The following is a 23,810-nucleotide window of genomic DNA, read 5'->3' as shown; positions in this document are numbered from 1 at the left end:
AGGTGTGGGGGGACCTGGAGCCCAGAGAGGGACCAGAGTGCACTAGGGGAGCCCTGACCCTCTGGGGAGGGATCCAGGCCGGAGAGGCCACTTCTCCCACCTGGGTCACCCAGGGATGGCAGGGGGCAAACAGGACGGATTCACAACCTCAACTAACATCCGCCGCCCAGGCCTGGCACGGGAGCCGGGGGACAGTCACAGCCACCTGGACCTGCAGGAGCCCTGTGTCCAGGCTAAAGGGTAGTGTGGCCAGGGGAGGGTCTAGCAGGGTGCAGCCCCGCCCACCGCTTTGGAGGAAGGTGCGGCCTGTCTGGTTTGTCCAGGGAAAACTGGTTTGTCCGTCTCTGGAATGAAGCCCGGATTAGACATTAATTCCTTCTTATCTGTGAGGTCTGCCGGCCGCTGGGACATGCAAGCGCCGTCCCTGCCTCCACCGTCCCCACCGGCACCCCCCACCCCAGCCAACACCGGGCGGGTCACAGTGGGGAGATTTTGTGCCGGCCCTGGTCTGGTTGGGGGAGCACTAGATCCGCACCCTCGCAGTGACAAGGAAGTGGTCTGTGTCACCCCGCTTCAGCGGAGCAGAGTGGGGTCCCCAGGCTACAGGGCTTTCTGGGACTCCTGGGACCCGGGCCCGGGGCTGCTGCCTCTGGGCTGTCTTGATTTTCTGAGTGCACTCTCGGGGTCTTTGGGGCACGGTGGACGGAGGAGTGGGGCAGGGGCTCTGGGTGCTGGCGGCCACCCGCAGCCCGGACTCCAGCTCTCGGGGTCTTTGGGCGGTGGACGGAGGAGTGGGGCAGGGGCTCTGGGTGCTGGCGGCCACCCGCAGCCCGGACTCCAGCTCTCGGGGTCTTTGGGCGGTGGACGGAGGAGTGGGGCAGGGGCTCTGGGTGCTGGCGGCCACCCGCAGCCCGGACTCCAGCTCTCGGGGTCTCTGGGGCACGGTGGACGGAGGAGTGGGGCAGGGGCTCTGGGTGCTGGCGGCCACCCGCAGCCCGGACTCCAGCTCTCGGGGTCTCTGGGGCACGGTGGACGGAGGAGTGGGGCAGGGGCTCTGGGTGCTGGCGGCCACCCGCAGCCCGGACTCCAGCTCTCGGGTCTCTGGGGCACGGGGGACGCAGGAGTGGGGCAGGGGCTCTGTAGCTCTCACTCTGCTTTGGCTGCCGCCCCCACCCCCAGTCGTCCAGCGCAGGCACTGCCCCGCCGGCGACAGGGGCCTCTGTGGACAGCTCAACCCGCCCAGACGTGTTCCTGGGAGCAAATCTTGATTCCAAGCAAACACACACACATACTCTGTTGCTCACATACAATAAACCATTCTGAAATCACCATTCCAATACACATTTTTAAAGATTACTTATTTGGAAGTCAGAGTCGGAGAGAGAGAGAGAGCGAGCGAGAGAGAGAGCGAGAGCGCGCTCTTCCATCCGCTGGCTCACTCCCCTAAATGGCCGGAGCTTCTTCCCAGTCTCCCAGGTGGGTACAAGTTCCCATCACAAGGACTTGGCCATTCCCAGGCCGTAGCAGAGAGCTGGATTGCAAGCAGGCCAACTGGGACACAAGCCAGCGCCCATACGGGGATGCTGGCGCCACAGGTGGTGGCTTTATCCCCTACGGCACAGTGCCAGCCCTGGCCATGCCAATATTAAAACCAAAAAACAGAGCTGCAGAATCAGGGTCAGGATTTCCCAGCAGCCTCTCTGATGGGCAGCCTGCGTCCCTCCAGGGACGTCCTCGGTTCCCAAGCAGGGGCCACGGTGCCCCCACCAGGCAGGTGGCGATTCTGGGGACAAGGCTGGTGCTCACAGCTAGGCTGGGCTGGGGCGCGCTGGGCACCCCGCAGCGCACAGGACGGCCCCCTGCGGGTCCCAGGCCACCTCCAGGTGCTGTGGGAGGCCATGTCCAGCTCGGGGCCTGCCTGCTTCCCTCGGCCCTGCTGCTGTGGGGGCCCAGGCGATGGAAGGCCCCAGCCAGGCGGGAGCCGCAGGGGGAGAGTCGCGAGGAGACAAGAGACAGAGAAGCTTCCTGAAGCGTGGCCAGGAACCGAGCAAGCAGGAGGGGGTGGGGAGGGGGAGGTGCCAGCAGGGGCCCCTGTGCAGGAGGGTGCCAGGGGCGGGCGCTGGGAGGCAGAGTTGGGCTGGAATTGGCGGAGTGAGGGTCTCAGCCTGTTCTGGCCCCCAGCGAGGAGAGAGCAGCTTCTTGTAGTTCACTCAAGGACTGGGCTGGCCGGTGCGGGGGTCCAAAGTCTGGGCCTGGACCCCACGTGGGAGACCGCATGGAGCTCCTGGCTCCTGGGTGCTGCCTGGCCCAGCCCCAGCCGAGGCAGCCATTTGGGGTGTGAACCAGCAGACGGAAGATTGCTCCGTGTGTGTGTGTGTGTGTGTGTGTGTGTGTCTGGAACCCTGCCATCAAATAAATCTTTCAAAAAAGTCCCTTGGCTGGAGACCCCAGGAGGAAGGAAAGCAGAGGTCACAAGTCAGCTGGGAGTGGGGTCAAGCCGTGGGGAGGTGGCCACGCTGACGGAGAGCAGCCAGGCACCGGGCCAACAGCCCCACAGGCCTCTGTCCTGGGCCCCGGGGCCTGGGGACGGCCCAGGGACCGGGCAGGTGTGACAGATGGCGGTGCGTGGGGGACACGGCCGCTTCCCGGTGTAGCTGGAATCCCTTCTAACTTACCAGGTGCAAGAAAACACTGCTGTAAAGTCTCTACTTCGTTCTTGGCCGCCAGCAAGGCTCACGGTGACGGCTCCCCCCGAGCTGAGCAGGAGGGGCTCCGCGGGGCCGCGCTGGTGCCGGGCGCCCCCTGGCGGCTGCTGGGAGGGCGGGCGGGCGGGACAGGGAGGGGCCGGTGCGGGGGACTTTAGATGGAAGAAACTTGAGTATGTAAATATGTTGTGACTATCTTTCTAAGACGCAGTCATAAAGTAACTTCGATTTAATTAATTAATTTGGTTTTCTTGTGATGGAGGAAGGGCCCCACCAGGCGAGGGGGCTGCAAATACAAGAAAGGAGATAAGGAAACAGAATTGCCGATCGCTGCTCTGGTCGGTGCTTTACGGAGAGAATGCATAGTCACTGTGTGCCATAAAAATCACGAGTAGTATGTGCAAAGTAGAAGTGCTGAAGGGCTGGCGCTGTGGCGCAGCGGGTTGAAGCCCTGGCCTGAAGCGCCGGGATCCCGTATGGGTGCTGGTTCTAGTCCCGGCTGCTCCTCTTTCCATCCAGCTCTCTGCTATGGCGTGGGAAGGCAGTGGAAGATGGGCCAAGTGCTTGGACCCCTGCACCCACGTGGGAGACCTGGAAGAAGCTCCTGGCTCTTGGCTTCATATTGACACAGCTACAGCCGTTGCAGCCATCTGGGGAGTGAACCAGCAGATGGAAGACTATGTCTCTACCTCTCTCTGTGACTCTGTCTTTCAAATAAATAAAATAATTTAAAAAAATAACTGAAATGCTTTGTGGAAAGCTTCTTTATACGTTGTTTTATTACAAAAAAAAGGGGCTCAGGGCCCTGCCAGAGGCACGTGGTGGCCCTTGACCTCTGACTCACAGCCCAGTGAGGACGGCCCTGTGGGTGGAGGGCTGGGGTGAGGGGGTGAGGGGGTGAGGCAGGGGACGGGCAGAGCAGCAGGGACTGAAGATGCCCCTGGACTCCTCATGCCCCCCCACCAGGGCCACCAGACAGACCCCAAGCTTTTTTTCACCTTTGGGGGGGAGGGGCACAGCCAGCAAACCCACGGGGGTCTCTGGCAGTGGAGACTTCCGGGCAGGAGGACGGAGCAGGTGCCAGGTGACCAGGGGACCTGGAAGCCAGAGCTGGAGGGAAGGCTGTGGGGCAGAGGGACCAGTGAGGGCTGGCTGGGGCAGGGGTGGTGGTAGTGGGTGGTGGGAGCTGTGGAAGGGTCTGAGTGGGGGGGGGGGCAGGGCCTGGCTGCTGGGAGCTCCCCTGGGGGTGCTGGGTGGATCACAAGCTCCTTCAGGGGAGAGGAGGGGGGAAGCCGGGAGCCCAGCTAGGACCCCCACGGTGGCCCCTGGGGACACGTGCCCCTCCCCCGCACCCCTTGTCCCACGCAGCTCCCACCAGCCCTCTGCCCCAGCCTCCCTCCGTGCGGCAGGGGGAGGGGCCCCTGGGGTCCCACACATCACAGGGCTGGAGGAGGAGCAGGTGCAGTGGACCCTGAGCTCTGTCCAGGGTCCAGCAGAAGCTGGCTTCGAGCTGCTTGGAGACCGAGGCACAAAGGGACATGGAGGCAGCTTGTTTTATTCCCTCGGTGAAGGGCAGTGAGGCGAAAGATTCCTCTCCCTCTCCCTCTCCCGGATTCCTGGGGTCTCAAAAGCCCCTGGAGTACATGTGGTTGAAGCTCCAGGGCCCAAAGCTCTGGGGAAATCCTGGGTCAGGGGATGCCCCGTTTGTGCGGCCTTCAAGGCTCAGGTTCCGAGCTTGGCCCTGAGCAGGGTGGAGGAGGCCAGGGCAGGAAGGAGAACCCCAGGAAGCAGCAAGCGCACCTGCCCTTACAGCCGGGGAGACGGGGGGGGGGGTGCGAGGGCCGCGCACCAGGTCAGCTCTGCAGATGTTACCAGCACCTGCCCAGACAGGGGGACGACCTGGCCCCAGGAAGAAGAGGGGACAGGGTGCAGGAAAGGGGCCCTGCTCAGCCCCGCCCAGCCCGGCTCTGGGCTTTGCGCCACCGGCTTAAGACCCATCAGGGAAGTGATGCACAAAGGGGCCCCTGGACAACTCCCGCCGCCCTCGCCCCTGCACGCCCATCACCTCTTCAGATCAGCCCGAGATCTTAGTGTGATGTCCGGCACGGACCAGCTTCATGATCTCCGTCCTGGAACAGAGCCCAGTGCCTGGGGTTCAAGGCTAAGAAGCCGCCCCGGCAGTGCCTGGCTGAGCTGGATCCCACCGGGCCTGGGCCACCTGACAAGGGTCTGGAGGGAAAACCTGTGTCACGCCTGCTCAGAACCCACCCCCCAGGTCACTGCTTGTGCTGGGCTGTGCAGCCAGGCTGCAAACTCGGCCATCCAGGAGTCGAGACGGTGATGCCATGGAGCAGGAGAGCCAGGAGAGCCGGGTCCAGGTGGGCCGGGCTGCCAGAGCCCTGCCCCGGGGGGGTCTGGACCCCCAGCCCAGCTGCCTGCCGCTGCGTGGCCTGGAACAGCCACCTGCAGCCAGCCCTCCCCAGTTCTCAAGCACAGTCAGAAATCCAGTTTTTCTGAATGAAATTGGCACGGTCGCGTGCTGGTACGCGCTGCTGTCCCGCGATGCTTCCACCACGAAGCTCCCAGCAGAGGCTGAGCAGAGAGGTGCCAGGGCCCCAGCGTGCACTTCCAGACCGCGGGCCAAGCAAACCTCCTCTCTGCACTGGAAACGAACGGACGTCAGATCGCCCTCTGCCGCCTGAGTGTGTGGTGCCCCCCGAACTCCTACGCGGCAATCCCAGCCCCGGGGTGACGGGATTCGGGGGGGGGGGTCTTTGGGAGGCATGCTTGTGAAGGAGCTGGGTGCCCTGGAGAGACCTCTGCGTCCCTGTGCCGGGCGAGGGTGCGGTGAGGGGGGCTCTCGGTGCGCCGGGAAGCGGGCCTCGGCAGCCCCTGCAGCTGCTGCCGTCCCGTGCCTGGCTTCCAGCCTGCGGAACAGGGAGGACGTGCCATCACAGCAGGCTGGAAGGGCCGAAACAGCACCCCCCCTTTACAATTTATTTATTAATTTAAAAGGCAGAGTTACAGAGACACAGAGGCAGAGAGAGGGAGAGGTCTTCCATCCACTGGTTCACTCCTCAATTGGCCACAATGGCTGGAGCTGCGCCAATCCAAAGCCAGGAGCCAGGAGCTTCCTCTGGGTCTCCCATGTGGGTGCAGGGGCCCAAGAACCTGGGCCATCCTCTACTGCTTTCCCAGGCCACAGCAGAGAGCTGGATTGGAAGTGGAACAGCTGGGACTTGAACCAGTGCCCGTATGGGATGCTGGCACTGCATGCAGCGGCTTTATCTGCTACGCCACAGCGCCAGCTCCTAGCCCCGTTTTTAAGTTTAGAAATTAATTTACATTTTCACATTGCTTATACCGATTTTTGAGGTATACTTGACGTATTTAAAGAATTCATTTTGGAGGCCAGTGCGGTGGTGCAGCATCCCACACTGGCTGCTCCACTTCCCATCCAGCTCCCTCCTAAGGCAGCTGGGAAAAGCAGAAGGCGGCCCAAGGGCTTGGACCCCTCCCACCCACATGGGGGACCCGGGTGGAGTTCCTGGCTTCTGGCTTCAGCCTGGCCCTGGCTATTGTGGCCACTTGAGTGAGTAAGTGAATGAGGTCTCTCTCTCTCTCTCTCTCTCTCTCTCTCTCTCCCTCCCTCCCTCCCTCCCTCCCTCCCTCCCTCCCTCTCCCTTCCTCTGTTGCTATACCTTTCAGACTTCTTTTAAAAAGAAGTTCATTCCTCCTTGTTGCTGGGTCATGCTCGGTCATAAGGACGTGTGATCTGCTGATCCCGCTGTCACTGTGAAGGCTCCCATTTGAGTCCGTGTGGCCATGAGCCTTCACCTCTCCTGGGCGAACACCTAAGTGTGGGGTGGCTGAGTCACGTGGCAGCACGCGGTGGACTTCTCCAGAAACCGCCAGATTGCTTTGTGCAGTGGCCATGTCCTGCGTCCCGGCCAGCGCTGGGGGAGGCTCCCAGGCCCTCCACGCCCTCACCGACACTTGGCAGGCGTCTCCTCCACGTTGCCATGCCGGGGTGGGCGTGCTGGTATCTCATTGCCGTGTCTCGTCCCCCAGTGACTAATAATGTTGCCTTCTCTTCACATACATGTTCGTCATCCCTATCCCTTCTTTGATGAGAATTCATTCAAATCTTTTGCCCATTAAAAATGGAAAATTGCATTGAATTGACTGTCTAGTCCTATGAGTTCTTTATAGACCATGCATTTTCTTTCTTATTATTTATTTGAGGGGCTGAGACTATGGCGTAGAAGGTTAAGCCTCTGCCTGGGCCACCAGCATCCCATATGGGCGTCAGTTCGAATCCCGGCTGCTCCACTTCCGATCCAGCTCTCTGCGAACAGCTTAGGAAAGCAGTAGAAGATGGCCCAAGTGCTTGGGCCCCTGCTACCCACATGGGAGACCCAGGGAAGCTCCTGGCTCCTGGCTTCAGATGGGCCCAGCTCCGCTGTTGCAGCCATTTGGGGAGTGAATCAGCAAATGGAAGATCTCTCTCTCTCTCTCTCCCTCTCTCTCTCCTTCTCCCTCTGCTCTACCCCCCTTTCTGTTTGTAACCCTGCCTCTCAAATAAATAAATAAGTAAATAAATAAATCTTTTTAAAAATTTTATTTGAAAGGCAGAGAGAGACTCTCCCATCTGCTGGTTCACTCCCCCAAATGCCCACAATGGCAGAGTAGGCTGGGCCGAACTCAAAGTCGCCCGTGCGGGTGGCAGGGACCCAAGCAGTTGAGCCACCCAGGGGTGTGCATTAGCAGGAAGCTGGGACAGGAGCTGAGCCGGGGCTGAGCCCCAGGAAGTGACGGCTGATGCAGGAAGTGACAGCTTAAGGCTGTAACAGATGCCTGCTGCACTGGGAAGCAACTCTGAATCCTGTCTGCTCATGCTGCCCCCAAGACGGCGGAAACTGGGTATCGGAGGGTAACTAAATTATATTCTTCACGTATATAAAGCATAACATACGTGTAATGAAGACCAATATGGCATTAAGATTCCATGGCTAGGGCAGGCGCTGTGGTGGGTTAAAGCCCTAGCCTGTGGCGCTGGCATCCCATATGGGCGCCGGTTTGAGTTCTGGCTGCTGCTCTTCTGATCCAGCTCTCTATGGCCTGGGAGGGCAGTGGAAGATGGCCCAGGTGCTTGGGCCCCTGCACCTGCATGGGAGACCTGGAGGAAGCTCCTGGCTCCTGGCTTTGGATCGGCACAGCTCTGGGCATTACAGCCATTTGGGGAGTGAACCAGTGATGGAAGATCTCTCTCTTCTCGCTCTCGCTCTCACTCTATCTCTCTTCCTCTAACTCTGCCTTCCAAATTAAAAAAAAATTCTTTTAGGGGCCTGCTGTGGCACAGTGGGTTAATGCCCTGGCCTGAAGCGCCAGCATCCCATATGAGCGCCGGTTCGAGACCTGGCGGCTCCACTTCTGATCCAGCTCTCTGCCATGGCCTGGGAAAGCAGTGGAGGATGGCCCAAGTCCTTGGGCCCCTGCACCTGCATGGGAGACTGGGAAGAAGCTCCTGGATCCTGGCTTTGGATTGGCACAGCTCCGGCCATTACAGTCATCTGGGGGAGTGAACCATCGGATGGAAGACCTCTCTCTCTGCCTCTCCTCTCTCTGTGTAACTCTTTCAAATAAATAAATAATTAAATCTTTTTAGAAATTTATTTTTAAAAAGAAAATAACTGTAGAAAGTACCTAGGAGGAAATTAGAAGGGAATTCAAATGTTTCACTATAAAAATAAATAAATAAAAAGAATTGTCACCTAACTCCAGGTCACCACACACTCTCCTGTGTTTCCGTCTTGACTCTGTGGAATTCACTTCTCGCTCAGCCCCTGTTCCGAGGTGGAGAGAGCCCCGACGTTACGTTTTGGGTGCCGTGTGCAGGGAAAGCCCAAGTCCGCTTTTCCTGCAGGTGGGCGTGCCGTGGACCCCACACTCTGCTCGTCTCTGCCAAAGACCCGTTGTCGTTCCTCCGCGAAGAGGGGGACACAGGACGCTGTGCTGTTCTTTTGTCTGCTCGGCCCTTCCCGGGTTTGCTGCTGGTTCTTCCCGGGTTGGCTGCCGATCCTTCCACCTCCGTGGAAGGGCGGTTCCCCCTGCCACTTTCCCCACTTCGCGGGGGAGCGGCACACCGCCGGCCGGCCCTCTCGGGGGCTGCTCAGATGTTCTCCGGATGTTCCCTTTAGATGTTCCTGGTGCATGTTGTCTCTCTCCTCCTTTATAGTCCTCTTCCACCAATCCCAACTCTGCTACCCACACGCCGAGTACGCTGCTCTCCTCCAATCAGGAGCAGGTCCTGCTGTTTATTGGTTGAACTGGAGGCAGCTGTGTAGAAGCTGTTTCTCCTCTCCCAGCGCCATATTGTGGGAGAGCAGATGCATAGAATAAGTCTTAATTCCAGCAACTTAGTCTAGTCCGAGTTGCTCCCCACAACCCGTTAGCCATGTCCGTGTGCACCCAAGCAGCGCCGTCCACGGGCGCCTGGCTTGGGCCCTGCCCGTCCTTGGCTGGTCTCCTGCGGGTCCTCCCTCGCAGACCCCAGCACAGGACCTCCTGCCTCAAGGCCTCAGCTCAGCTCCGTCCTGGCCCAGAACTCTCTACCCTGAGCTCGTCTGCCTCAGAGACAGGGCCCCTGCGCCACCACTCTGCCGATTCGGTTCTAAAGAACCCGGTGAGGCCCTGGGGTCCTGTCTGTGAGAGGGAAGCTGGGATCTGGCTTCGATTTTACTGCTTTGTGGAGGTGGACTGAGAGGGGCAGTGTGGACGGGGGGCCCCTCAGCTGCCCACCGCGTCATTGAGCCTCTGAGAGATGACCAGAGGGAGGCAGGGGAGCCCTGGCCGGCCTCTCCGCTCCACTCCCCCAGGAGGAGGGGCCAGGGAAGGTGGGGGCTTCCCTCCTCCATGGGGCCGACGCCCCTCGACCCCTGCACCTTCATGGGGTGGCTCGGGAGGCTTCGCTGTGCTCAGGGGCTGGCTGTGTGTGCAGCAGAAACGCGAGCGCTGGGTGGAAGCCCCGCGTTAGGTTCCGGCTCCTCCTCTCCCCTCCTCTCCCGCCGCTCCTGGGAGCTGGAAGAAGCTCCCTCTGGGCGGGGTAAGAGCTCTGCCTGCCCAGCTCCCCGGGCAGCTGTGGAGGCGGCTTCCGTCCCGCCGAGTCCTTTGGAGAGGCTCTGGTGCTGGGTCCACGCTGGGCTTCGGTTGTCCAGAACACTGGCCAGGGCCAGACACTCAGGACTCGAGCTGCTGGAGGAAGGCCGAGGGCCACCTCCTCCTGGAAGCCCTCCTCCACACCCCCTCATCCACACCTGTCTCGGCACCCGGCCCCCTCTGACCTCTGTGCCTACACCCGTGCCTTTCTCCGTTTCCTTAATCCCAGGGAAGCCTGGCAAACCAGGACCCCTGAGGTCCCCAGCACCCACCTCTCAAAGGCATGCCCAGAGGAGGGGGGCAACAATGAAGGCAGGCCGAGTGAATGAATGACAGCTGTGTGAGGCCCAAGCCCGTGGCCGTCTTCCAGCTGTCTTCCCAGGTGCATTAGCAGGGAGCGGGATCAGAAGTGGAGCAGCCAGGACTCGAACTGCAGCTCCCACATAGGATGCCGGTGCCGTAGCACCAGACCCTACCTATTTCATTTTGAAGCAATTTGAGGGAGGATCTTATTTATTTTGGGGGTTACTTATTTGAAAGGCAGAGGGACAGACAGATATCTTCTCTCTGCTGGTTCACTCCCAAATGCACACAAAAGCCAGGGTTAGGCCAGGCTGGAGCCAGGAGCCGGGCACTCAATCCAGGTCTCCCGGTTCGGTGGCAGGAACCCTGCTTCCTCCCGGGGTCTGTGCCGGCAGGCAGTGGTCAGGAGGTGCAGCAGGGAACAGAGCCCCCGTGTGCAGGTGCCGCCGGCATCTTAGGGAGTAAGAATGGGGCCAGCAGACAGAAATAATCACGTAAATGATTCTGTCTGGGATTGGAAGGAGCCCGAAAGCCCAACAATTTCATGCAATAAAATGTCACGCAACAGTCGCTTTGGGCGGGGTCGCATTCCTAGGGCTTCTTTCCTGCAATGGATCCTGGGATTTCAGGGAGGTGTGGAAGGGAATGGAGTCTCTGGGTGATTTGGTCTTAGATAAAGAGCAGAGCGAGCCCTTCCATGGGCCTGCAGGAGACTGAGAGAACCCAGGGGGCGGGGCGGGGAGGCTCCGGAACACCTGACCCAGCTCGGCACTCAGAGCGCCCGATGCCTTGCCGGCGGCCAGCTCAGGGAGAGCCCTCCTGGGCAGGTCTGAGCAAGTTCAAAGGGACCTGGGCGTTCCCAGTCCCAGTGCCTCCGGGGCAGACGCCCTGAATGTGAAGCCGGCAACCTGGACGTGAGGCCTCCGGGCCCCCACCCGGTCCTCACCCTCTGCTGCCCGTGTTGCATTTTCGTCTCTGGAAGGAAGATCCTGACAGGCAGGGTACCCCTGGAGTCTCCCCCGGGTTAAAGGAGGGCTCCTAGTGCACCTGTGTCACCCAGAAACCCCTCTGTGCAGGCTTCCGCAGGGAAGGGGCGTGGGTCGGCACTGGAACCAGAGACGGGCCCTCCCCACGTCTCAGCCTTGCTCTGCTCTGCAGCGGCTCTGTTCTCAGCCAGCGCCCCCAGCACGGAGATGGCCACAGGCCGCTGCCTTCTTAGCAGCCCTGCTGCATCAGCTCTGATGGCCCACCCCAGGAGCAGGCACCATGGCCGGGGAGACGCTTTGCTTTGCCGGGCCAGACCTGGTTCACTGCTCCTGGGCTGACTGGGGGCAGAGGGGGGTCCCAGAGGAAAAATCCAGACCTGTCGCGATAAACAGCCAGAATGGGTGCAGCAGCCAAAGCAGTGGGGGCCTGGTGCAGTGGTTTGGACTGTGCACACCCCTCTCCAGCCCCGAAGATACGTCCTCCAGGAATCCAGACGCGGGTGACCTTCTCTGGATAAAGTCTTTGCAGGTGTAATTGAAATGAACTCACCCTGGTTTGAGGGCAGGCCCTGACCCCAGTGTCAAGTGCACCGACTGATAAGAGGCAGACACAGTGACAGAGAGGAGGAGCTCTGGGAGAGAGGGAGGCAGAGGCGTGGCAATGATGCCTGGGCCCCTGGAAGCCAAAGGGGCGGGAGGAGGCCTGTCCTGGAGCCGCTGGCGGGAGCCTGCCCTGCCCACGCCTTGGCGGTGACTTCCCAGGGTTGAGCTCCCACATCTGCCCAGATTCCTGATCCGGTCCGTACCTGCCACTCCCGTGATGCACCCCTGCTTGTCAGAGAAGGGCCCCTGTGGGCGTGAGTGGTGTAGCCCCCGTGAGTGTTCAGCAAGTGCAATCCCTGCGTTCCTCTCAAGGTCAGACACGTCCCGGGCTGTGAGTCAGCTACCGCGGGCCTCTCTGGGCCTCAGTCTTCTCCCCTGTAAAATGGGGATGATGAGGACCGATGTTGTGGAGCTGTGGGTTAAGCTACTGCTTGGGACACTGGCATTCTAGGTGGGAGCACCAGTTCGAGTCCCAGCTGCTCCACTTCCAATCTGGCTTCCAGCTAATGTGCCCGGGAGGGCAGCAGGAGATGGCCCAAGTACTTACGCCCCCACCACCCAGGTGGGAGACCCAGATGGAGTTTCTGGGCCAGACCTGGATGTTGCAGCCATCTGGGGACAAAAGCAACACATGGAAGACCTCTCCTTCTGTCTCCCTGTCACCGTAACTGTCAAATAAATCATCTTTTCCCCCGAAATGGGGATGATCCTGGTGCAATCCTCTATCTAACACAAGGCTTTGATGAGCTGGACACAAAGAACGCGGCCCAGTGCTGCTAACGAGACCGTCTCCCTCCAAGGGAAGCGGTCTGAGTTGTCGTCCAGTCATGGCTGTAGTCAGACCAGGATTTGGCTCTCCACCTCCTCCAGACCTTGAAGTCCCAGGGTCATGGGTGATGGCACTCACTGCCTGGAGGCCGCACCCAGCTGTGTGTGTGACGGTGGGGCCTTCGGGAAGTAATCAGATGGGGTGGAGTCCGTGGCTGTATGAGGACAGGCACAAGGACACGGAGGACATGCCTGCCCTCGGCCTCTCTGTCCTGGCTCACCACCGCTGTTCTGCCACCACCCACCACCTGCATGGTGCTGCCAGCCTTGGACTTGAACCTGCAAAACCATGAGCTGGGGTAAACCTTCCTTCATCAGCAGCTTCTCTCAGTATTTGCTGTAGTGATGAGAAGCCAGCTGGGGGGAGGGGCAGGTAGAGCAGTGGGCAAAGTCGCCACCTGCAGTGCCAGTGTTCTATACAGGCGCCGGTTCGCGTCCCGGCTGCTCCACTTCCAATCCAGCTCTCTGCTGTGGCGTGGGAGAGCAGTAGAAGATGGCCCAAGTCCTTGGGCCCCTGCACTCACGTGGGAGATCCAAAAGAAGCTCCTGGCTCCTGGCTTCAGCCTGGCTTAGCCCTGGCCATGTGGCTGTCTGGGGAGTGAATCAGCGCATGGCAGATCTCTGCCTCTGTCCTCCCTCTCTCTTTGTGATTCTAACTATCAATTAAATAAATAATTTCAAAAGAGGGAGAGGAAAGCTGGCTTTCACACGCAGGAGCCCCCTCCTGTGTGCAGGCCCCACAGCGGGGCTGGCAGCTGGGGCCAGTTTCGGGCCTCCGTTGGCAGGTGTCACCCTGTGTCCGAGGCTCAGCCCACAGCACCTGACTCAAATGCGCCGTATCACGTGTACTGTGTTTTTCCAAGAAGCTGAAACAGCTTCTGTGATCCTGCTTTCGAATTTCCTCGGCAACCTGGCTCAGCTGCCCCGGGCCCTGGAGAACGGGCCTGACCTCTCTGTGCCTTGGCTGTCTCATCCGTGAAACCGGGAGAGCCGGGTTCTCTGGCGGTAGAATTCCGGGGGCTGCCGCGCGTGGTCACGGCCTGGGACCCAGCGCCGGGAGTGGAGTCCTGCAGATGTGTTTGCTAAATAATGCAAACTCCAGTAACCTTGACTCTCTGATTTCCCACCCACCATCTGGCAAACTCAGAATGCTTGCCGTGTGAAGACATCCCACCCACAAGGAGTTCTCAGTGTAGCAAAACTCTCAGAAATACTGAGGCAAAAATAAAGATGATATCATGTTACTCCCTGTTAGGTCTTTTTTTAAAAAAGATTTATTTATTTTTTTATTTGAAGGCAGAGTTACAGAGAGGCAGAGACAGAGGGAGAGGGAGAGAGGTCTTCCATCCACTGGTTCACTCCCCAAATGGCCTCAACGTCCGGAGCCAGGAGTTTCTTCTGGGTCTCCCACATGGGTGCAGGGGCCCAAGGACTAGGGCCATCCTCCACTGCTTTCCCAAGTCATAGCAGAGAGCTGGATCGGAAGTGGAGCAGCCGGGACTTGAACCGGTGCCCATATGGGATGCTGGTGCTGCAGGCAGCAGCTTTACCTGCTATGCCACAGTGTGGGGCCCTGTTTATTTATTTATTTATTTTAAAATTTATTTATTTATTTGAAAGGCAGAGTTATGGGGGTGAGGAGGAAGGGGAGGAGGAGAGACAGAAAGAGGTCTTCCATCTGCTGATTCACTGCCCAGATGGCTTCAACAACCAGGGCTGGGCAAGGCTGAAGCCAGGAGCCAGGAGCTTCTTCCTGGTCTCCCATGTGGGTGCAGGGGCCCAAGCACTTGGACCATCTTCAGCTGCTTTCCCAGACCATAGCAGAGAAGTGGGTCAGAACTGGAATAGCCGGGACTTGAACCAGCGCCCATATGGGATGCTCAGTGCCACAGGCAGTGGCTTTACCTACAACACATGGTGCCAGGCACTCCCCTCCCCATTAGGTCTATAATGAAACATCTATTAATTTAATTTTGCCATTTCAGCTTTGCTCTTTGCAGTAGTATACAACGTTGTTAATTTCACTGCCCCTGACAATATTGGGAGGCCCAGCACCCCAGGCCTAATAACAAGAAGAGCAGCACCCAGGGCACAGGGCAGAGGGGACTCCAGGGGCTGACCCTGAGCTGACCAAATGAGCACCCTGACCCAATCCACTGGCCGGCCCCGCCTGGCTCCGCCCACCAGAGCAGCCACCCAGGGACGGGTGGAATTCGGTTCCAGGTCTCACTTGCTGTGTGATGGTGGCAGACGAGCTGGGCAGGTCTCCTGCTGTGCCGGGACCCCTCCCCCCCAGGTGCTATTCCTGTCCCTATCTCCTGGCTCCCAGGCATCACTGCCCAGTAATAACTTTCATGTTATCCCTTTCCGGGGAGTTTCAGCTGGATCTATTAGAAAACAAGTAGAGGGGCAGTGGGTTAAAGCCCCGGCCCACAACACCAGCAAACCACATGAGTGCCGATTCGAGTCCCAGCTCCCTGCTGTGGCCTGGGAAAGCAGCAGAAGACGGCCCAAGTCCTGGGGCCCCTGCACCCGCGTGGGAGACCCGGAAGAAGCTCCTGACTCCGGATCAGCTCAGTTCTGGCCTTGGTGGCCATTTGGGGAGTGAACCAGTGGATGGAAGACACTCTCTCTCTCTCTCTCTGCAACTCATTCAAATAAATAAAATATTTCTTTTTTCAAAAGTATAGTAGTGAGTGACGGTGGTGGTGGAATTCTTGGCAACAGCGGGGGCAGGGGAGCGGTGGGCCTTTGCCAGTGCTTCCCCTACCTTTGCCGCAGGTGAGAGAGCCCAGGGTGGAGGGGCCGCGGCACTGCCGGCCTGGGGTGGTTGGACTGAGCTTGCCAGATGAAAGGAGGCTGAGGAACAGGGCTTCCCAGCACAGCAGACGTGAGTCACGGGAAGTGGTGGCCCGGGAGCTGTCAGCACACGCTCATGTGACCTCAGCAAGGGTTTTGACTGACTGGGGGGGGGGTGAAGAAGAGCTGTGCCCTGGGGGTGTGCACTTGCGGACTCACGTGGGGCTGTCTGCCTCCAACCTGCCTGGGAATTAATTGCCTTTTGTTTCCTCTGGGACCAAGGAGAAAAGCTGATTCCCCGAGCACTGCGGCCCAGAGCAATCCCTGAGATCGCGGAGTTCGTGCCCCACGTACCCCACCCCACGGTACAGGCGTGAACGGGGGCCTGGGGCAGAGGGCTTCGGGGCCAGTGCGTGGCTCTCAGCTGAACCGGCCAGTTCTTTAGCAAGGCCCTGGGCTGGTCAGTCGCTTACTAAAGAAGAAAGGAGTTTGTGGGCATTTGTTCATTTTTTTGAAAGGCAGAGAGAGAGCTCCCACTTGCGGGTTCACTCCCCCAAATGCCTGCAAGCGCTGAGGCTGGCTTTGGGCAGGAGCTGGGAGCTGGGAACGACATCTGGGTCTCCATGGGTGGCAGAAGCCCAGGCACTGGAGCCTCCAGGGTCTGCACTTGCAGGGAGCCGGAGCCAGGAGCCGGAGCTGGGAGCCGGAGTCAGGAGCCGAGGCTGGGAGCCAGGAGCCGGAGCCAGGAGCCGGAGCCAAGAGCCGGAGCCAGGAGCTGAGGCTGGGAGCTGGAGCCAGGAGCTGGAGTCAGGAGCCAGAGCCAGGAGCCGGAGCCAGGAGCCGGAGTCAGGAGCCGGAGTCAGGAGCCGGAGCCAGGAGCCAAAGCCAGGAGCCGGAGTCAAGAGCTGGAGTCAGGAACCGGAGTCAGGAACCAGAGTCAGGAGCCAGAGTCAGGAGCCAAGGCTGGGAGCCGGAGCCAGGAGCCGGAGCTGGGAGCCGGAGTCAGGAGCCAGAGCCAGGAACCGGAGTCAGGAGCCGGAGCTGGGAGCCAGAGCCAGGAGCCGAGGCTGGGAGCGCAAGCCCGACACCTGGGGTGGGACGCGGGCACCTGAAACACTAGGCTGAATGTTGTCTGGCTGTCCGAGTAACATCAGCCCCACACATCTGCAGACAAAACTGCCATCACGAGAAGGGACCAGGGCACTTCAAGAAACTCACAGGGGCAGTGCTGTGGCGTAGCAGACAGGAGGTGACGGCTCAGGTACTAAGTCCCTGCCCCCAGCAGGCACCCCCAGATGGAGTTCCCGCTCCCGGCTTCAGTGTAACAGACGCTCCAGCTGATACAGGATCTTAGCAGGTGAACCCGCAGATGGAAGATCTCTCTCTCTCTCTCTCTCTCTCTCTGTTAGGCAGGAAGTCAGTTATGAGCTTATGTGTGTGTGACATAAAGACCTAAAGAGAGGACATCTATGTCCAGCACAAGCATCTGCTGACAATGTTCCGGGGGCAGCCGGTATTCACATCCTGCCCTGCCCCCTCCTACCTGATAACCTGCCAGGTGGGGGTCCCGCCCCTCCTGCCTGACAAATCTTCCACAATCTCCCAGATGCAGCCCAGTATCTGCATCTCAAACACCCTGCTCCGGATCCCCATTCTCCAGGGGGTCCTGCTCACCCTTCCTCTGAACCCAGGATGGCGCCAGCTGGGCTTCCTCCTGTCTGATACCTTCAAGGGAAAACTCAGATAGGAGCTTCTTAATAATTACATCCATAGAGCCGGCGCCGTGGCTCAATAGGCTAATCCTCCACCTAGCGGCGCCGGCACACCGGGTTCTAGTCCCGGTTGGGGCGCCGGATTCTGTCCCGGTTGCCCCTCTTCCAGGCCAGCTCTCTGCTATGGCCAGGGAGTGCAGTGGAGGATGGCCCAGGTGCTTGGGCCCTGCACCCCATGGGAGACCAGGAAAAGCACCTGGCTCCTGGCTCCTGCCAGGATCAGCGCGGTGCGCCGGCTGCAGCGGCGGCCATTGGAGGGTGAACCAACGGCAAAGGAAGACCTTTCTCTCTCTGTCTCTCTCTCTCACTGTCCACTCTGCCTGTCAAAAAAAAAAAAAAATAATAATTACATCCATAAACTCCTTTGTTTCAGGAGGAGATGTGTGAAGACAGAGACCCATCCCCTTAAACACCGCCCCCCCCTCAACCGGACCCGCACTTAGCCCTCTGCCTCTCTGCTGAGCCGCCCGTCTGGCCTGCCCAGGTGTACTCTCTCCACCCAACCATGTAGCCCCGCTCCCCCCCCAAGTCCGAGCGACTGGGCACTCCCTCAGGCTCTGTCTGGAGAGGTGCCCATCCGTCCTTACGGATGTCCCTTCCCTAATAAACCTTGCTATTTCACCTCCCACTACTCTCTGTCTCACGCCTGAATTCTTTCTTGCGCGAAGACAAGAACCCTGCATTTTCTCTGGTAACATCTTTCTCCCTCTCACTGTCTCTAACTCTACCTCTCAAATAAATAAAATATTTTTTTTAAAAATGAGGAAATAGGCCAGCGCCGTGGCTCACTAGGCTAATCCTCCACCTTGCGGTGCCGGCACACCGGGTTCTAGTCCCAGTCGGGGCGCCGGATTCTGTCCCAGCTGCCCCTCTTCTAGGCCAGCCCTCTGCTGTGGCCAGGGAGTGCAGTGGAGGATGGCCCAAGTGCTTGGGCCCTGCACCGCATGGGAGACCAGGAGAAGCACCTGGCTCCTGCCATTGGATCAGCGCGGTGCGCTGGCCGCGGCGGCCATTGGAGGGTGAACCAACGGCAAAGGAAGACCTTTCTCTCTATCTCTCTCTCTCACTATCCACTCTACCTTCAAAAAAAAAAAAAAAAAAAAAGAGGAAATAAGCTTCATTAAAAATTCATGGAAAATAGAATTAAAAATGAGTTTGTGGTGTATATTTTTTTTGGAATTTCCATGTTGGGGGGTCTTCAAAAAATTCATACAAAATTTTTATTATGAAAAACCACACATGGATTCCAACAGTTTGCGCCAAAAAGCCCTTATCTTAAGGCAAATTTTCCACCAGCGTTTGCAGCTCCTACCTAAGAGAAAGGCAATTAGGCAAGTCCCAAGTTAGGCAAGCAGGGGCTCCGGAGACGCCGTCGGTGCTGGGTGACTGCTCTGCTAAACTCTGCCTGCTTGTTGTCCCAGGTTTGCAAAACAAACCCCAGGGGCAGGGAGCTGCAGCCCAGGGCCCACGAACTTCCTGCGTCTTAGGTCTACTCCTGCAGTATCGTTGCCATAACAACTCAGCACAAAGTTACAGTCTTAAAGCAACACTATTTTATTATCTTTGTTTTGAAAGATTTTATTTATTTATTTGAGAGGCAGAGTTACAGACAGTGAGAGGCGGAGACAGAGAGAGAGGTCTTCCATCTGCTGGTTCACTCCCCAAATGGCCACAATGGCCGGAGCTGTGCCGATCTGAAGCCAGGAGCCAGGAGCTTCTTGCGGGTCTCCCACGCAGGTGCAGGGACCCAAGGACCTGGACTATCCTCCACTGCTTTCCCAGGCCACAGCAGAGAGCTGGGTGGGAAGTGGAGCAGCTGGGACTCGAACGGGTGCCCATATGGGATGCTGGCGCCCCAGGTGGAGGATTAGCCCACTGCACTACAATGCCGGCCCCCATTTTATTATCTTACAGGGCTACAGAAGCGCGGTGGGACCTTGCTGGGCTAAAGCCAAGCGGGTCCCTCTCGGAGCTTCTGTGGCAGACCTGCTGCCTGGCTTTTTCTGGCTTCTGGAAGCTTCTGCCCTGGACTTGCAGCCCTACCCTCCATCTTCACTGCCAGCAACATTGCAGTTACCTGACTCCATCATTCTGCTCTGAGACCACAGCCGGGAAATACTGTCCAATGGGAAGGGACTGGGCCCACCCGGATACCCCAGGATGGGCTCCATCTCAGAGACCACCTCTCCATCGCTCCAGCGAGTGCACTTGGCCAGCTAAGTCTGCACAGCCACAGACTCAGGGACAAGGCCCTTAGAGCAGTACTCTGCCCCCATGCTCGCCCTCCCCTCCCCTCCCTTCTCCTCCCCCTCAGTGGTCTCTCCTGCAAAAAACTATAAAACCACATCCAATTTAGTTAGAGGCTAAATTGGCTTTTATCTGTGCCTCATGCATGGGGCAGCCTCCATTCTCAGAGCGGAGGGCGGGTGGGCGGGCAGTGGGTTTGTACGAGTGGGCCAGGGAGAGCGAGAGGAGCTGAACTCGGGTTAACAGGAGCTTCCTCCTCTGGTGCGAGTCACAACAGAAGGGCTGGCACGCCCAGGCTGGGCTGGCCGGCTCCGGGAGCGGCGCTGCCTCTCTCCTCACGGGCAGCTTAGCGACCTGAGCCCGTGTGACTATTTTGGCTTTTGGTTTGTTCTGCTGGGCCTGGAACAGGGTCTAGGCTAAAACCATGCCTCCCATAATTTTCAGCCTAGTGCATTTCATGTCTTTTGCAAAAAAAAAAAAAAAAAAAAAAAAAAATCGTCGTAAGAAATTCGGCTCACCCAGGATCTCTTAAAAGATTTCACATCTTTTAAAATTCATTATCTTTTGAATATTTTTGTATAGAAAACGCACACATCTTGAAGTTATAGCTTGAAACCGTTTTGTAAGCTGACCACACCCATGTAGTCTACACCCAGACCAGGAATCAGATCATGCCTGTGACCCCCTTACAAAATGTCATTTAGGAGCTGGCGCTGTGGCACAGCGGGTAAAGCCCCGGCCTGCAGTGCTGGCATCCCATATGGACGCTGGTTCGAGTCCCAGCTGCTCCACTTCCCATCCAGCTCCCTGCTAATGCACCTGGGAAAGCAGTAGAAGATGGCCCAAGTGCTCAGGCCCCTGCACCCATGAGGGAGACCAAGAAGAAGCTCCTGGCTTCAGATTGGTGCAGCTCTGGCCATTGCGGCCAACTGGGGAGTGAACCAGCAGATGGAAGACCTCTCTGTCTGTCTCTCTTTAACTCTTTCAAATCAAATAAATAAAACTTTACAAAAATTGTCATTTACTGTTTGTGGATGTTAGACATTGCTGTGTGGACAGAGCCTGCGGGGGGGGGGGGCGGTGAAACAAAACCACACACCCACGCCGTGTGCCGCCCACGCCCCGTGTCCCGCCGCGCCGTGCCCTGTGGACTTTCCCAAGTCCCTGGCCGTGATGCGCTGCAGGCCGGGGAGGACGGGCGAGGCGATGGGTGCAGGTTCCAGGGTCGGTCTTGGGGCCGGGCTGTGTGCCGGGTGGCCTGACTGGGCAGGGGGCTCGCGGGGAGGATAAGACACGTCGCACTGGCCACACGGACCCCGAGCACTTCTGGGCACGGGGACTGCGGGGTGGAGCGCAGGGGGTTCAGGGCCGAGCAGCGATGCTATGGGGCTTGGAAAGGCCCGGCTGCTTCTCGTCTGGTCCCCCAGCCCAGGGGCTCCCGCCCGGCTGACCCCGAACCTGCCCCTCCGCGGCCCTCACACCACGTCCACCACACCGGGCGTCAGACAGGGGGCCGGCGCGGGGCTCGGAGGCACCGGGAGGCCCTGGGGAAGGTGGCCGCTGGGCAAGGTCACGGGCACGTCAGAAGACCGCGGCCGCCGTGGGGTGTGAAGGCGCGACCCCGAGAGCGACCCCGAGAGCGACCCGCAAAACGCGCGTGGGGGCGCCAGAGGCGGGCCGCTCGGAGGGGGCGGGGCCAGACCCGGGGCGTGGCCTGCCGGTGCTGGGTGGGGCTGCCGGGCCCGGGGGGCGGGGCCTTGCCTGAGGGCGGATCCGGGAGGTCCGGCGGCGGAGGCTGGCGACGCGAGGCAGGGGCGGGGCCAGACCCGGGGCGTGGCCTGCCGGCGCTGGGTGGGGCTGCCGGGTCGGGGGGCGGGGCCTTGCCTGAGGGCGGATCCGGGAGTTCCGGAGGCGGAGGCTGGCGACGCGAGGCAGGGGCGGGGCCAGACCCGGGGCGTGGCCTGCCGGCGCTGGGTGGGGCTGCCGGGCCGGGGGGCGGGGCCTTGCCTGAAGCGGATCCGGGAGGTCCGGCGGCGGAGGCTGGCGACGCGAGGCAGGGGCGGGGCCAGACCCGGGGCGTGGCCTGCCGGCGCTGGGTGGGGCTGCCGGGTCGGGGGGCGGGGCCTTGCCTGAGGGCGGATCCGGGAGTTCCGGAGGCGGAGGCTGGCGACGCAAGGCAGGGGCGGGGACTGGGGCCCGGGGGCGGAGCCTTCCTGGCTGGGGCGGGGCCGGCAGCGGCGGCGGCGGCGGCGGCGGCGCGGGGCTGAGCTCGGCTCTGGGCTCGGCGGGCGGCGGCGGCGGCGACGCGCACCAGGGCGGATTGTGGCTTCGCTGGTGCTCGCGGCGGGCGGCGGCGGCGGCGCGGGCGCGGCGGGGCGCGCCGAGGGCCCCCGCGGGGGCGGCGCAGGCGATGAGCCGGAGCCCGGCATGGCCTCCGCGCGTCCGCCGGGCCGGGCCTGCGCCTCGGGGCCCGCGGGGCTCCGGGCCGGGCCGCCCGCCCTCGCCGCTCCCGCCGCCGCGTCCCCGGAGCCCGCGGGCGGCGCGGAGGCGGAGGAGCGCTCGCTGCAGCACATGCTGCGTGCCATCGCGGAGGAGCGCGGCCGCCTCAGCCTGCGCCGGGAGGTCTGCGGCCTCGGTGAGTGGGGCGGCCCTGCGTGTCCGCGGGGCTCCGGCCCTGCGTGCGCCTCTGCCTCCGGGCGTCTCGGGGGCTCCCCGTGTCCTGTCCTCCGGGTGCCCTCGCGTCCCTGCGCATGGGTCCTGTGTGTGTCCCTGGCTCTGGTTCGGGTCCCCGGTGCGCCCCGCACCCTCGTGCCCCGCAGTTTTTCCGCGTCTCCCTGTGTCCGTCCGTCTGGGTGTGCGTCTCCTCCTCTTCCTCCTCCCTTCCCTGGGAGTCCCAACCCCGGGGACCGGGGTGCCGCGGCAGCGCGGGGTTTGGGGGGACCCCCAGCTCTGTGCCCAGCCCGGTAGCCGGAGCCTTTGTCTTTCTGCCCTGCATCGGGGAGCTCTGCCCAGGGACCTGTTGGGCCTCGGCACCCTGGGCCCACCTGCTCGGCCGAGGGAGTCGGGGGCGGCCGCCGCTCTGGGCGTGATTTTGCTGGGTGGAGTGCGCTGGGGGTGCCTCCCATTGTCTGAGGTGTGGGACTGCAGGTGTGGGAGGGGTCTCCCGGCCTGGCTGGCTGTGAGGTAATGTGTTCGTGACCGCTCGTGCTCAGGGCCGAGTTGGGGAGGAGCCCCTCTCCTGTAGGCTCGGGGTTGCCATTTATGCACGAGAAGACCCCTCCCTCCTCTGCAAGGAATGACTTCATACCACGTTGTCGCCGCCCCCACCCCACCCCCAGTCTGGGCTGGGGATTTCTGAAGCGGCCAGAGCGTTGCTGGGTGGGGCTGTGGGCCTTCCAGGTTCTGCCAGTGCCCCCTGCATTCACCGCTGGGGAAACTGAGGCCCGCAGAGCCAGGGTGACTCACAGCACCGGGGACGTGGCCTCCCCAGGCTGTCCGCCCCCCCCACCCCGGCAGGCCACACCCGGGGGGCTGCGATGAGGGGAGCGGACAGACTCGAATCCTTTATTCTGTGGCACGCGGAGCAGGGCCAGCCGGGCCGCTGTGGATGGAGTTTTCATCGTGGGCGGGGTGGGGGGGTGTGGTAGGGGATGGACGGGGACACAGGCTCCAAAGGCATGTTTTCTGGAAAGATTCAGTTTGAGCAGAAACTCATTCATTCCGCAGACATGCACCGAGTACCTACTGCGTGCTGGCCTGGTGGGCGAACCTGACACCTCGCATAGAATGTTTGACCTGGGAGGGGCCTGGGGCCATCTGCTGAGCAGCCCCTCCCCACACCCTGTCCACCTGCCCCTTCTGTCCTGGCATGGGGTGGCCCATGGAGCGGAAGGGCCGTCCTCAGAGACCTGTTCTGTCCGTGAACTCTGACACAGCCAGGTGTGAAGGTTATCTCCCCGTCCTGGGGGAGGAGCAGAGAGGCAACAGGCTGAGGAGGTGGCACAGCTGGGCTTGACCCCTGGCCAGTCTGACCCCAGAGCCTGCCCCTCCCGGGAGCCCCGCCAGGCCTGCCGTGCCCTGACTTCCCGGCATCCCCGGGGTCTCCTCCCCTGGCTCCCTCCGTGCTCCCAGCCCCGCCCCTGCGGTCCCGGGAGCTCTGCCCTCTTGGTGCTGCCCGTTTCCCGCGCCCGCGCAGGTGGGACTCTTCCATCAGGTGTCGGCCCCCATGCTGCCTCCCCGGGCCCTTCCTTCACTCCAGTCTGGACGGTCTGTAGGTGCGTTGCGTGGCTCTGTCAGGGGCTGTGTGGCTGGCTCCCACTTGGCCAGTGAGCCCCCGAGGGCACACTGCCCCTGCGGCCCGCTCGGTGCCTAGCATGGGGCACGTCCAGGGGTGCTGTCCCATAGGCAGC

General features: G+C 60.7%; 2 protein-coding genes across 2 annotated transcripts in view; one reads left to right on the top strand and one right to left on the bottom strand.

The window, feature by feature from the left end:
- Positions 1–523: 523 nt before the first annotated feature.
- LOC138844497 (uncharacterized) lies at positions 524–21,830 on the bottom strand. The gene is made up of 2 exons (XM_070053196.1): positions 21,713–21,830; positions 524–1,101 (listed from the first exon to the last, which is right to left on the bottom strand). Exons 1-2 carry the CDS (start codon positions 21,828–21,830, stop codon positions 524–526), a joined length of 696 nt encoding a protein of 231 aa, XP_069909297.1.
- The window catches only part of KIAA0930 (KIAA0930 ortholog), a 36,246-nt gene continuing 34,103 nt past the window's right edge, over positions 21,668–23,810 (top strand). Inside the window, exon 1 of the mRNA XM_070053029.1 lies at positions 21,668–22,036. Within this exon, the coding sequence (XP_069909130.1) occupies positions 21,829–22,036 (208 nt within the window). The 5' untranslated portion in view covers positions 21,668–21,828. The remainder of the gene's footprint in view (positions 22,037–23,810) is intronic.

This window comes from Oryctolagus cuniculus, chromosome 11, assembly GCF_964237555.1.
Source record: "Oryctolagus cuniculus chromosome 11, mOryCun1.1, whole genome shotgun sequence".
NCBI classification, from domain to species: domain Eukaryota; kingdom Metazoa; phylum Chordata; class Mammalia; order Lagomorpha; family Leporidae; genus Oryctolagus; species Oryctolagus cuniculus.
The sequence above is the reverse complement of the archived record's forward strand: the minus strand, read 5'-3'. Positions and strand labels throughout refer to the sequence as shown.